The 14,205-nt window shown below is 39.4% G+C and overlaps 1 protein-coding gene across 13 annotated transcripts in view; it reads left to right on the top strand.

The window, feature by feature from the left end:
- Window positions 1-14,205, top strand: part of CLIP1 (CAP-Gly domain containing linker protein 1) — a 68,418-nt gene that overhangs the window by 6,916 nt on the left and 47,297 nt on the right. For all 13 annotated transcript variants that reach the window (XM_019538751.1, XM_019538745.1, XM_019538752.1 and 10 more), the window contains exons 3-6: window positions 7,175-7,299; window positions 8,641-8,857; window positions 11,640-11,837; window positions 12,118-12,221. In XM_019538751.1, the coding sequence (XP_019394296.1) occupies window positions 7,175-7,299; window positions 8,641-8,857; window positions 11,640-11,837; window positions 12,118-12,221 (644 nt within the window). The remainder of the gene's footprint in view (window positions 1-7,174; window positions 7,300-8,640; window positions 8,858-11,639; window positions 11,838-12,117; window positions 12,222-14,205) is intronic.

The raw sequence follows: 14,205 nt of genomic DNA, 5'->3' as shown, positions 1-14,205 counted from the left end.
TCCCACTCTTAAATGCTGGTGACTTGTTTGGATCTTCGCATTCTTTTTTCTGGTGTCTGACTTCTTAATAAAAAACAATAGTTAAACTGAAGGGAACTGTAGTAAGGCACTGAGGTAGTTCAGATAGAATGGAAATTATGACCATGACAGTACTCGGTATGTAAAGTATGTTCCAAAATCTGGTTGTCATTCAGCAGGCTTTTTTCCATGGGGGGGAGGGTTAACTCTAGGCAGCCTGAAATCTTATGATTTTGGATTATTGCAAAATACCAAAGATTGGTTGATGGCATTCTTTTCTCTTTCCCTGGGCTGTTCCACAATAATTGGATTACTGATACTGTCCTGATTTTTGAGAATAGCAGGTTGTTAAACCTACTGAAAATCAGAGTTTGTTACTAAAAGTACTTTTTATTGGATGTATGGGGGACGGTCTGTAAGGTGTCACACTGCCATGCCTTCTGCCTAACTTCAGACTAAGGCAGCTAACTACCTCTTTACTGTTACTGTAAAATATGATAACTTCATATGAGGGGGAAGGAGAATCTACTAACAACTCCATTTAGAAAGGAATGAGCTTTTTGTAGGCCACCACCTACTTTGTCTAATTCATAGCATCTGACAAAGTTGGTTGTACCTTTTATGAAAACTCCTGCTTCTGTGAATGTGTTAGTCGGTACGTTGCCATGCTGCCCTGCCATCTGCAGTACCAGCATTAGCGAGGAAATAATTTTGGACATTCCTTGCTTAAGAGCACTGCATATTCCACAGGGTTGAAACAAAAAAGGCTTCATCTTAGACATTCTCAAACCTGAGTGGGCCGAATATTGTATTAAAAACTTGTCGAGGTAAAGGATTCCAACCTTGAAAGATTCAAGATCTTGCATTTATTTAACTACTGACAGCTTTGTTGTGGCCTGCCAAATCTGACGTGGCTGCAGATGATTTGTAAATCTGCAACTTGAGCCAGTCTCCATATCTTTGCAATATAGATTTGCAAGCATATGCTGATGTGGCTCCTGGTGAATTCTTCTCATTTTTATCAGATTTGCTACTCCTCGTAAGTTATTAGCAACAGTCATTTCCTTGTCAGTCTCTGTCCACTACATAAGGGACTTGCTTACTTGTCATTTTCCTCCTGAAATCATTTTTTCCAAGTGAATATGCCAAAAATCTAGTTAATACACAGTGAAAGATTTTTGCCCATAAAAAAACCAAATCCTTTTTAAAGCATGCATACAAAAAGGGAACATGCGTCTTGGCAAGCAGGGCCGTTTGATCAACATGACAGCCTAGAGATGAACTTTCCGTGTTGGCATTATGACAGCTGCATGCAGCTCTAAAGGCAAAGGTCTGAAATTTCGTTCTGCTAAGAAAAAAAAAATTGCCAGGATTTAGTTCTTTGAAAAAGCAAGGCAAATTCAGAGGCATAATTTAGCAGTGGAGCAACACAAAGCCAGGCAGAGGGAGGGCTGAGAGCAGGAAGGGAACTTCATGAGCTGCATTTGTGGCCCTGCCATGGTTTCCCCCCTGCTTCTGTCTTTCTTAATGTCCTTGCAGAAGTGCTGAGAAGCTTAACTGTTGACTCAAGCTCTTGCATCAGGAGTTGTATTCAGTGTACTTTTGGTGATGCTTATGTTAACTTGAGGACAATGTGCAGTTTTATATTTCCGTTTGTGTGATTAGATGTAGCATCAAGTGGTCAAAGTAGTTGCCACACCCCTCATATTCACTAGATACTATGTACGTAGGAATACTGCAGTTAACCAGTCCTCTGATACTAGATTCAAGAATATTTAATAAAACCTTAATTGTGCATATCATGAGATCCTGGTGATTCTTTTTGTAAAACAGCCTTTTCACTTTACTGTTGCTTTCTACTTAGATAAGCAAATAAGATGCATGCCTTTTTCAGTATCACTGCAAAAAGGTATGAATTATGTCAAATTGAGTCATCTAATTTGAATGATTTACAGCTGTTAAATGTTAATGTATGTGGGAGGTGGCATGCTTAATGACAGTTGGGCCATATAAGTAAGTAAAATCTCATACCCAGTCATAAATATTTTGTTTTTGTTGGGGTTTGTGGATTTTCCCCCAACCTCCCCCAAAAGGGGAAAGATGTCCCAGGAACACAAGGTCAGAATCTACAATGCAGGAAAACTACATGCTGTTCTGCTGCCTGTCTTCTGAAAACAGTGTTGAAAAATTGAACAGGATTCAGCTAGAGAAGGCCTCTTGTGTTGAGACACCTGAAGAGCTCAATCTGTTTATTTTGTCCAAACGAATACTGGGGGGTGAACTTCATTACAATGTGCGGGTGCCTGTCTTGGAAGGACATACTGATCACTGAAGGTCTCGCTTATCTGCTGAAGAAAAGTGTAACAAGAGCTAGCTTTGTTTTGTTTGCTTGTTTTGTGGTGGTGTTTTTTAAACAGAGAAGGTGATATAACCACTGGAACGTGCCACCCAGGAAAGTGGTGGGTCTTTTTTTTCTGATGTCAAAACAAGATTTGCTGTCTCTTTAATTGGACAGTTATTGAGCGTAGTACAGGGATAGCAGCAAAATTGGATGGCCTGTGGTAAAACTGAGGGTTAGATTGGTTGGTTTAATGGTTTCTCTTGTCTTAAAATTGAATATTTGGAAGTAAGACACCTATCTAAACTGGGAACACCTTGCCTAAATGCTGACAAACGTACGAGGGAAGATTATGACCACTAGTACATTCTCCTTTTCAAAGAGTATCTCAATACTAGTATCTCAATAGTTGTCTTGTTTCTGAAATTCACCTGCTTGCTTTCAAACTTTTGATCTCTGGATTACAGACTTTACGGTGGAATTGCTGGAATCGCTTATTGGAATGTGGTCATTTTAATGGATTTTCTTGCCAAGAACTTTTTATTGTAACAAAGTGCTGTGGGCAATGCACTCTTAGTTGCAGAGCAGACTGACACTACTCGTGAAGGGGAATTTCAGAAGCATCTCTGCACAGAGCTGTACTTGCTTATCCTTTTCCTCTGCTGCTTTTTCATCCCTCTCCTCATCCTTTCATTTGCTGCTTGTCTCCTTAGACTGGAAGTTCTTCAAGACAACTACTGTGCCCACTTCTATACAGTATCTAGTGTCCTAGAGCCCTTGGATAAGCTTGTATTTTTAAACTGTCAACCCATAGGATCTCTTACGTTTTTTTTTCATTTGGTTCCTTCTTTGAAAGGCCTGGCTGGCAGCTTAGACCCAGTGTAAGTTTAAGTGAGAGATTTCCCCCACCACCACCTTTTTCAGGTGCTTTAACTAGTCCATTGTCCTGCCTTGTATTTCTTATCACTGCCAGGCTCTTTGAGGGACAAGAAAGGAAGGTTGCTTGCTAGAGCAAAGGTGATTCTGGCACCTTCACAGTACCTTTTTTCTGACTCTTCCCTTGCTTGAGGAATGGGTGAGGAAAGCCTAACAGGCTTGCATCAGGAAACAGTCTAAACTGTTTTGAATTTGGGAAGATAGAGAGTTCCCCAGAGCTTTAGAGGATGGGATACTCTGAGAGCTCCAGCAGCAGGTAAATAACTTCCCTTTTAATAGCTCACTGTTGATTACTCAATATCTTACCCCATGGGAATGAGGGAGTCTAAAAGGAGGCAGTTCTAGCCATCTGCAAATGAGTGAGGGTTTTCTTTATTTCCATTATTTAAAAAATCTGTAGGGTTTTGTTGCTTCCTGTTTCTGTTTAGAAACAGAATTGTGAAGATGTTCATATGTCTGGTTTGGCTTGCCTGTGCCAACCTGTTTGCAGGAAATTTTTAGAGTAAAGGGTTGATTTGCCTTTGGTTTATTCTTTAATCCCACATTGTGGTAAACTCAGTAGTTTTAGAATACGTGACAAATTACGTTTAATCACATCATTTTCCCACATGTTCAATAAAACCCCAGTCTAAACTTTTACATCCCATAAAGGCCAGCTGTCTAGACTTGCCATATTAATATACTGTATTATTATTTTATATCATCTGTTCTGAGTGTGTAGAGTACAACACACAGCTAAAAAACATTTGGCAAGTCTCATCTTCAGTGCTCAATTATTTAGGGACCTGCCTCTGTGAAGGAAGGTTGTGAAGTGGCTGTCTTCATGATATGGTAATGATGCCCTGTTTTTCCTGGAAGCCTTCAAGCTGTTGTACAAGGCTTTAACTCATTTGTGCCCCATTAGAAATAAGCAGGCAACCAAATGCAGCAAATATGCATATTGCACACCTTTTTGTGGAGTTCTCCAGTTATTCCTTTTCCCTATTTTAGTTGCTTTTGTAAATGCTGTTCCCTGTTCTCCCCAACGAGGAATATTTTAATAACAGGATCACTTGCTCGCTCTTTAGTCGTATGACGGTACGGTCTAGTCTAACCCTTCAGAAGTTACTTCACGTAGGGGTGGGATTTTTCTGAAAAATGTGTTTATACTGATAAAAGCCCTGGCCTGGGTGCAGTTATACCAAAACAAGGTGACTCATGCTGTTGAGTTTCTTTTCCTTTTTATATTTTAACCATTTTTACCTCAGCCCCACTGCATTTGCAGTAGGAATACTCTGTTAAGTATATAGGTATAGTATAGTTGAAGCAGTAAGTCCTACGTGAAGAATGCCAGGGTTTCCCGTATTCCACAGGAGCAAATTACACTATCTCGCCAAGTCAGCTTTAGTAAGAATTAAATCCTAATAGGTTATTTGTTAAATGTTTTACAAGCAACAGGAGATTACAAATGGTTCTGAAGTTGGTAAGTAGAAAATAATTTTCAAAATAATATTAAGCAAGACAGACCCTTTGCATATTATTTTCTACATATAGACTTTAAAACCACTTGTAATCTCCTGTTGCTTGCAAAATATTTAACAAATAACCTATTAGAACCTATTTTTGAGGCAGATTTTCTACGAGATACAATAGATCTTCAGTGCAAGTGGATTTACAGTGGAAACTGAAAGCTAGTATTTCTGTAAAATAAATGACTGGAAAATTTCAGGCAGAATAGGGGGCACCTTGGGTCCTGGTGTCCTGTCCCACTCCCCCTAACTCCTATCCCCGAATTTAGATTTCCCTGTGAGAATAGTTTATCCTTGTGTTCCTGTTTCTACTGTAGAAAAAGTAGAATGATTCTGAGGGAGTAGAAATGCAAATGAGGGCTTCAGAGTCAATACTGAATGTGAAGTGTGGTTATTAGACAGTAGTGTAAGAGCGGTTGCAGAGCCCATCTGACCAAACAGTTTAGTCTTGTTTTCTTAATACAGCACTTTTAACAATGAGAGAACTTCTTGCTGTTCTGAACCAAGAACACTATATACCAAAGATTTCCTAGTGCTGTATTTACCTGTGTTTTGATAACTGTAACTTTCAAGTGTTTTTCATCCACAGGGTAAAATGACTTGCTATACCAGCAGGTAAACAGATGAAAGGGCATCTTTAACAGTATTCAGAAGCTGGGGAAACACCTGTCTGCCTCCTTTGCAATTCATCAAAGGACCTATGGGGTGGTTTGAAACATTTGATTGTAAACTTTTTAACAAAGGTTTGTCTGCACAGGGAAGTTCCTGTATGGTAGACCTGGGGGTGAGTTTATAGGGCACTAGCTGCATGGTGGTTATGTTCTACGTAGTAAAAGTGGATGACTGCATGTGCAAGGTAGCTCACTCCATTTGCAAGGATGCTGTCCACAGGAGGAATTAACACGTAGCCTGTTCTGGGTAAATTCATACCTTATCTTATTGCACAGGAATTCGTTGTACAGACAGACCTCCAGGGTTCTTCCAGCTGTTTGCACCTGTTGATCCTCTCCAGACACAACCAGAAACTTTTAATAAAAATAACTTCTCTCTCAAATGCGTTTCACACCCTTCATTAAGCTACTCTTCTCCAAGTTTCCAAGCAAAAACCAGGAGATCTGAAATACCAACATAAAGAGTTGTGCTTTAAAGCATGATTAGGTTTTCCACATGATAAAGGAGGAAAGTGGCACACAGGCTTTTTTTTTTTTGTCTTGGGAGATCACTTTTAAGCTTTCTGTCAAGGTTACAAGGTTCATTCTTCATTTTAATGTGTACTGGGAGTTGTAGGTGTAAATAATACCCCCAAAATGTCCATGGTGTATGTGCAGGTAACCACTTGAAAAAGGAGTTCCCATTAACATTTGGTGCTTTTGAAATTTTCATGGCAGGCACTGTAGGCTTCTACCTCCCTGTTTCTCCCTCCGCAACCCTTTCACAATTAGACCATGACACAGTCTTTCTGACCTGCAGAGCTGCGGCTGCAGTTCCAGGTCTGGGCCTCTCCTAGCCACAGACTGTTTCCTGTCAAACTTATTTAACATTATTTTTCCCCTCCTTTCCCTCTTAGTTTGGATAATCTTGTCTTGCACAGGTGCTTTGTTGGTGAGTGGAGCACAATCCCAGGGTCTACAAAGGCTTCCTAAGAATGTTTCCAATAGAAAATTGATAGTATATAACACATCATTCAAGAGTTGTACACTGAAGGAAAAGCCAAGAAATTGCTTTTGGCCCTATACAATTCAAATAGATTCTTCTTATCTATAAATCTGCAAAACCTTACAATTTCAATATTTTGTTAATGCATGAATAGTTTTGCTACATAGTTCATCTGAATTAGCCTGCTGAGGAAAATGAGCAGCTTTGTTTTTCTCCTTTAATTTCCCTTGGCCTTTTCCCAGGAGCTCAGTACATGAAATAATTTTGGAGAGGTGCTTAATTAGGTGTTTTAAATAGGTGCCTGTGAAAAACGGATACAGTTTGGTTCTAATGCATTCAATTCATATAGTCTGCAGCAGGTCTTAGTAAATGTATTTTTAGTCATGCAGTCAGGGTTGTGTTTTTATCAATTCATGTGACAGACTTGTAGATCATCAAAGCTTGTGCTGAATACTAAAATGTCTTTTGTAGGAGCCAAACTGCCTCCAAGGCATTTTTTCCCCCGTACACAAACTTGTAATGAAGAAATATTCAACATATTAAAATAAAGGCTGTGCTTAAGGCTGGATTATCTATAAATAAGAGCAGCCTGGATTAAATATTGTATTCCTAACTCATGTGATCATAAAAACTTGATAATGCTGAACATTTTTACATCTGGTTTGGCGCTTCATTTGCTAACTCAGTAAAAATAATTGGATCTCTTTTCTCACTTCAGGTTGGTGGAACAAAAGCTGGAGTAGTACGTTTTCTAGGAGAAACTGACTTTGCTAAGGGAGAGTGGTGCGGAGTAGAATTAGATGAACCTTTGGGAAAGAATGATGGAGCGGTGGCAGGAACAAGGTTAGTTCATACACCAGTGTCAAACCAGATTTCTTGAGCATCTAATCTTGGTTTTATGTATGTTTCAAAATCAGTAAAAATCAAGTACCTGATCTGAGTAGGGAACTTTGAAAATTTTATTGGACATATATCTGCATATTGAGGCAGCTAAATCTCTTTGAAAGTATGGGCCCCTGCCCTTCAAGTTCTTAGAATGAATAGATCGCATCCTTTTTCACCTGGATGAGATCTTTCCTTATAGATTGCACAGCAAAGCAAGCTTTCCAGCTTTTTCAGTCACCTAACTGGTTTCTCAACCTTGTATAACTTATCCTAATAAAGAAAATACTCTGCACCTTCTAGCTAAAATGAAGTAAAAGCTTTTCTGTGCAACTGGAAGTACTTACTACCATTCGCTTCAGAGTTATCAATACCTTCACTCATTACAGTGGTGTATGTGACACTGATATGTATAAAGCTTGACTTCACCTCACAGGTTAGGTGTTTCTGCCTGAATTCTCCATTTCAATGGTTCCCAACCTTTTTAAATTCAAGGCACCCCTCAGGAAAAGCCAGTTATTAGCTTTCACTCATTTTTAACTACAGAAAAATAACCGAGCAATTCTGTTGCAACGAATGCAGCAAGATCACAAGAAGGCAGAATTTGTTTGACACGAATAGATTCCTATCTGGAACTTTTGGGTTTATCTTGTCAATTGTGTAGGTGTTTGCATACCTAATAGCTAATACTATGCAGCACCCTAGGTGAGAATCACTGCTCTATTTATTTAAAGGAAAAAAAAGAAAGGACCTCTTAACTCATCAGCATTTTGAAGAATGTTTGTTAATTCAGCATATATATTATGTAGCATATTTAAATGATTGGTAGGTTATACTAAGGTTGTGTTCTAAAACAGGCTGTCATACATTTATAGTTAAAAAGATTTATTTGGGTTTTTGTAAATGTACTTCAAAAAAATCCTGAATTTTGAACTTAAAATCAGAATTTTATCCAAGTGTTATCTGTCCTCATCTGCTTGGAGAAATGCACATGCACACTTTAAAATGTGGATGGGATTTCATGAGACATGAGCATTTCTCTAGCCCAGTGGTTTTTTCCTATATAAATTTCTGAAGTCTGTCATAAGTGGTGATAAAGCCTCTCTCTCAAAAAAGAAAAGTTGAAAAAATCTTATTGTAAAAAGTTCTGGGCAGTCTAAATACAGACTGGATTGCGACCAACCTATGCCTTGCCTCTTTAGGCTGTTGACCTGTGTTTCTTTAATAGGTGCTTTACTCTACATGAGAAAGTAGCTGTCTGCAGTCTTATTAATGCTCTCCTCTGGTTGTTTTTTTCTAAAGGTATTTTCAGTGTCAGGCAAAATATGGTTTGTTTGCCCCAGTCCACAAAGTTACCAAGATTGGGTTTCCATCAACCACACCAGCAAAAGCCAAGACAACTGTGAGGAAAGTGGTTGCAACGCCATCGACTCTGAAACGTAGTCCAAGTGCATCCTCCCTTAGTTCTCTCAGTTCTGTGGCATCATCAGTAAGCAGCAAGCCAAGCCGTACAGGACTAGTAAGCTGTTTTTCTACTGCATGCTTTACGGTCCCCAGCAGGAATCCACATGGCATATGCTGGTGGCTTGCTTACAGAAATTAAACTGAGAATAGAACAGATCTTGAAGAGTACCGTATTTGTTTTATTGTGCTCTTTTCTCCCCCCTCCCCTTTCTTTCACTTAAAGCATGCATGAAGGAAATCTTAGCTAGCCCTGAAGAACAGATAAATATTTGTGTGTTTTGTTGTATGCTTAACAGTTAACTCAGACTAACTGAAATTGTTGCAGTAGGAAAGTGGCTTATGTTACCAGCAAAATGAATTACATCGTCATGCTCTGCCTGGCACTGGCACTGTAGATGATCCATTTTTTTCTGAAGCTGTTTCTGTGTTGACACAAAGTTTGTTTGCAGACTTAGCATGTGTTAAAACTTCCAGAGATAATCTTGTTTCATTAAAACCAATAGTAGGGGGGCATCAGATAAGCCAAAATGGAAATGCTTCCTTCCCCAGCAAAGAGAAGTTTGTATGTAATGAACAAAAGAAAAGATGCAGTGTGAGAATGTCATGTGTGCCTCTGGTGAAATAAGCCCCTTTTCTTTTTCTTTTCAGTTGAATGTTAACCTCATGAGCTGATAGAGTAGAAACTGTTTTATATAGATTTTAACATAACACTAATTCTGTCTAATGTACTTAAAGCTCTATTCATTTATTTATTTTGAGTTTCGTCTGTTAAAGAAACGTTCCAGCCTTGGGTCACATGTAGTAAAAAGGAAACTTTAAAGCTGGATACCAGCCATCTTTTATAGGGCAAGGGAGTTGAGCAGAAATACTTCCCCAAATCCACCACTTTCTCAGAACAACAGGGTGAGTACGTTTAGGAGAGAGCTCATGGCACCTTTATTCAGCTGGAGCTGGATGACTCTCAAGTAATTTGAAAGTTGCTCTGTCAGCAGCATAGTGCCCCCCAGGCTAGTATTTTAATCTGTATTGCCTCAGAAGAAATTTTATGTTTGTATTTGCTGAAGTGCTTCCATCCAAGTACAAGCATGAACTTACTCTGCTTAGCTTCCTGTTGACATGGGAGTGGCTGCAGACTATAATAACTCTTTTGATTTTTCTCTCTAGTGCTTTCCTTCAGTGCTTTCGGATGTTTTGACCATAAACATCATTCTTCCACAGTTAAATATTTTCAAAGTGCAGGCTCCAGCCCACTTGCTTGCATGCTGTCCTCAATAGGCATGAATGCTTTGGTTGTGTCCAAGTGGAGACTCCGTTTTTCAAAATAACCTTTTTGACGTTTTCCTCATGAGGAGTAAAATGCTGATTATTGACGAAGCCCGGTATATCCTTGCTTATACTCAAACATTAGTCACAGCAGGTTTCTGCTACTCTGATATTCCAGAAGCAGTGTTTTTGTGTAACTTTTCTCTCTGATCTGGAGTTTGACAGCTTTGGTAGCTGAGGAAATATGGTAGCATGTCATCCAAACATCAAACTGAACCCATCTTTTTTTATAAGAAGCTAATGCAGTTCTTCCTGATGTTTCTCAGGTTACTTGATGTACATTGCTTGCTTTGTGTTCTGGAAGAGCTGGCTCTAAAAGAAGAGAATGGTATAAAGAAGTTTAGCTCAGAACATGGAAAGGGAAATATGGGCAGATGTTTTCTGGAGGAGACAGCCTAAGTCTGCTGTGGTAGAATTTAAGACTAATCTACTGAGGAGTAGATGAAAGATGTCATATTTTAACACTTGACAAGAAACTGTCTGAACTACAGAAGTTCAGGGCAGTTTTTACGTGTCTGCAGGCTTACAGTCATATCTCCTGAACCCACAACTTGTTTGCTCACTTTAGTGCCAGTTCCTATTGTAGTTTTAGTTCTTCCATTTTTCCCTTTGTCATTTAAAAAGTCTTGATGCGGAGGATAAAGAGATGCTAACTTTGAGTATTTGTAATGACTAATTCCTCGGATGAAGCAACATAACCAGGCCAAACCTTCAGTCTCACTTCAGAAGTTTTCACATTTTCCAGCTTGATTCTGCTTTTCTCTCTACTTTTTAATTCAAATCCTTCAAAGTAGTTCTTTCTGAAAGCTATCTTCATCCTCAGGGCAATTTGAATTGAGGATTCTGCTTCAAAATGTTAAGTAGCATTACAAGGACCATAGAATTTGTCATTTTATTTGAGGTAAATTTGTGTTGGCCTTGGAAAGCTCAAGTCAAGTACACAGCAGAATTTGACCCTACATATTTACCCTTCTCTAAATAAAAACTGATAGTATGGGAGTGAGAGTTCATAGGAGTAATGTTTCATACAGCATTTGGAAACTTAATGTTTCTAGATTCTGCAAGTGACCCAAGATGGATTGAGTGAGTAGAGGAAAAATGTCTTTAACTTACTGTGAGGACATTTTTAACTCTAGCCAGTGCCCGTATAAAAAGATGTTTAGCAACCTAATAAGCTAGCCTTTGAGTGAGCCTCCAGTAGTGATACAAGATTGAGGCCAGCCCTTTGTTTTCACTTGAGCTCTTCTCTCTCCCACACAGCACTTGCTGATTGCCACCTAACAGTCTTGCCACAGGGGTATGTTTGCTGTTAACTTCCAGAAAAGCTAATTGAAGTAGACTATTTTTCTTTTCTTTAATTGGCATATGACATATTGAGGGAATCTGTTACCGGGTATGGATAACATTTGCTTAGGTAGCAAGTGCACCAAAATTCTTGTGCAGTCAAATGATGTTCCTGATTTTTTTTTCCCCACTTGTATAACTGTGGGTTTTTTTGACTTCACTTTCTGAAGTTGACAGAAACATCTTCCCGATATGCAAGAAAAATTTCTGGCACCACAGCCTTGCAGGAGGCCCTGAAGGAGAAGCAGCAGCACATTGAACAGCTTCTGGCAGAGAGAGACCTGGAGAGAGCAGAAGTTGCTAAAGCAACTAGTCATGTTGGGGAAATAGAGCAGGAGCTAGCACTTGTTCGAGATGGACATGACCGGGTAAAGCATGATTCTGGCTTTGTTGAAAGTAAGGTTTTGGGGCCCCACCCACCTTAGGGGTGGGGGTGAGGGGGTTATCCTTTGGGTGATCACTTACTGAATTATATGTCTTTGTTGCTCCTCTTTCCTGATATGCTTCCATAGAAAATGGTTAACCATCCACTTTTCTTTTCCTGTGAACTGGGTGGTTTGCTTTTTCCTCTTAGATATATTCCTGCTTAAATTGCTTTAATGTATGATTTCACTTACTCACTGAATTCTGTCATTGCTACAAATATAGCATGTGGTGGAAGTGGAAGCGAAGATGGATCAGTTACGGGCTATGGTTGAAGCTGCTGATAGGGAGAAAGTGGAGCTTCTCAACCAACTTGAAGAAGAGAAAAGGTGAACCCGAAATGTTTTACTCAGTATTTCTGTCACAGTCAAGGCTTTGTGTTTCAAATGTGGTGGCTTACAAGTAACAGATTAACTCCATATTTAAACAAATTGTAGCTGTGACCTAGTGATCTAGGGAGTGCTTTTTGTAAAACCAGTGCTGTTCTGATAAAATGCTACTAAAAACATGCTCCCTGCCCCAATAGGCAAGTATGTAGTTGGTATAAGAACTCCAACATAATTCATGCTGTTATGGAGTTGCTTAGACCAACAGGTTGTGACTGGCAAACGGATTTTGTGAGGTTTCAATGAGTTTAATGTTTGATGTTAATAGTCAGGTACGAAGGATATCAGATGACAGTCTGCATATGCTTCTGAAGTTTTTGTTTGTTTGTTCATGTTTGGAGTTTTACACTCATTTATTCCTCACCTTTTCAAAGGGAGAGAGTTGGACTAGATTGCCTTGCTGAGACTTTTTTAAATTTCTCTCTCTACTTAGCCTCCACCTGAACTTCAAGCAGATCATTCCTTTATACTACTTCTCTCTTTTTTTTATAAAGGACTTTTATTCCTCCTAATAAAGTGTTTTTAGCTCATGCTCTGATTCCTGAAAGGGTAATTTCTCCAACGTCACAGGATAGCTTTATAGTTTTGTTTCTTGAGGTGGCCAAATCAGGAACTTATAAGTTAGTCTTCATTTCTGTCAGGTGCATGCTCATTTCCCCTTTCTGGGGGCGGGGGGGAAAAATCATCAAACCCTTTTAAGCTTTACGTCTTTCCTAACTTCCATCCTGAACTGTTGGTGAAAAAGGAGTTGAGATTCCTGATTCCATGTAGTTCCAACAGTGGTGAATTGGGTATGTTTTGGAGAGTGCTGGAAGGTGATTAATTTGCGGTCTTAATTAATTTGCTGTCTTTGTGCATTCAGAGTGCTCTTTGGAATCTCTTGAGAAGCAGGAGCCTATCTAGAAACAGCACAGGCAGGCTTCTAGCTTTGCACCAGTTACACCCATTTCTGTGAAACTGACTTTATGGAAAACTGTCGCGGAAAATTGCTTTTCTTAAAAACTCAACATTCCTGGTGTATGGATCACAGAAAAAAATCTCAGCCAACTCTGTGCAGCATTCATGGCCCCATTAGCTCTGGTCTGTTTGGATTGTCACAATGTGTTGCTCACTGTTCTCGGTGAGTGTAATGTTGTTTGAATCCACCCCTAGAAATGAACATGTAGTAGATGCTCTCCGTCTCGCAGCTTGGTTGTGAATGCCAGGGCAGCAGGGACTACTTTAAGTCTGGTCCTCGTTGGCCTTGAGCTCACCTTCACCACGTTGCTAGGCAACGTAACAGGATCACTGTGTATGCCTGACACACATTAACTGAAGTGGCATTTTACCACTTGGGAAATACTACACTGCTGAAGCCATGAATATTTCTGCCTCTCCTTCCTAAACAGTCTACAGTTATTTTTTCTAGGAAAGTTCTCTGTTCTGTATGAACGACCCATGCAGCAGCTTGAAATCCAGCAATGATAAAGGCTTTGCTCAGAAAAAAAATATAAAATTGTGCCATATACAGCTTTGTATAAACTTAAATACATATTGTACTTTTCCTTTCTTCCTCTTTCTCCAAAAAGTCCTTTAATTCCAATGAGCCCTGTTTAGACTAAGGAGATGTTAATGTGGGCTTCCCCAGTCAGTCAGCCAACCTCCAGTTATCAGCCGGTACATGCCATTCAAGGAGTAATAGGCACCTTTTTCTCTCTTTTGCACTCTTTTGTGGAGCTGAAAGGACTAGGGAGCTAGTCTAATATAGCTCAGAATCTGACTGCAGAACCCTCTAATTGAAATATGCCATCCCTAGACCATTCAAGTCACTTAGTAAAATATAAATAGGGAGAAATGGGTTTCTTAAATTGTTGGCCAACACTTTCTGACTACATCTCTGAAAAATCTAATATAGACAAGGCCAGTTGTACTTGAGCAAGAGTTGGTT

The sequence above is a fragment of the Crocodylus porosus genome, unplaced genomic scaffold (assembly GCF_001723895.1).
Source record: "Crocodylus porosus isolate Cpor-Errol unplaced genomic scaffold, CroPor_comp1, whole genome shotgun sequence".
Taxonomy (NCBI): Eukaryota; Metazoa; Chordata; order Crocodylia; family Crocodylidae; genus Crocodylus; species Crocodylus porosus.
The sequence above is the reverse complement of the archived record's forward strand: the minus strand, read 5'-3'. Positions and strand labels throughout refer to the sequence as shown.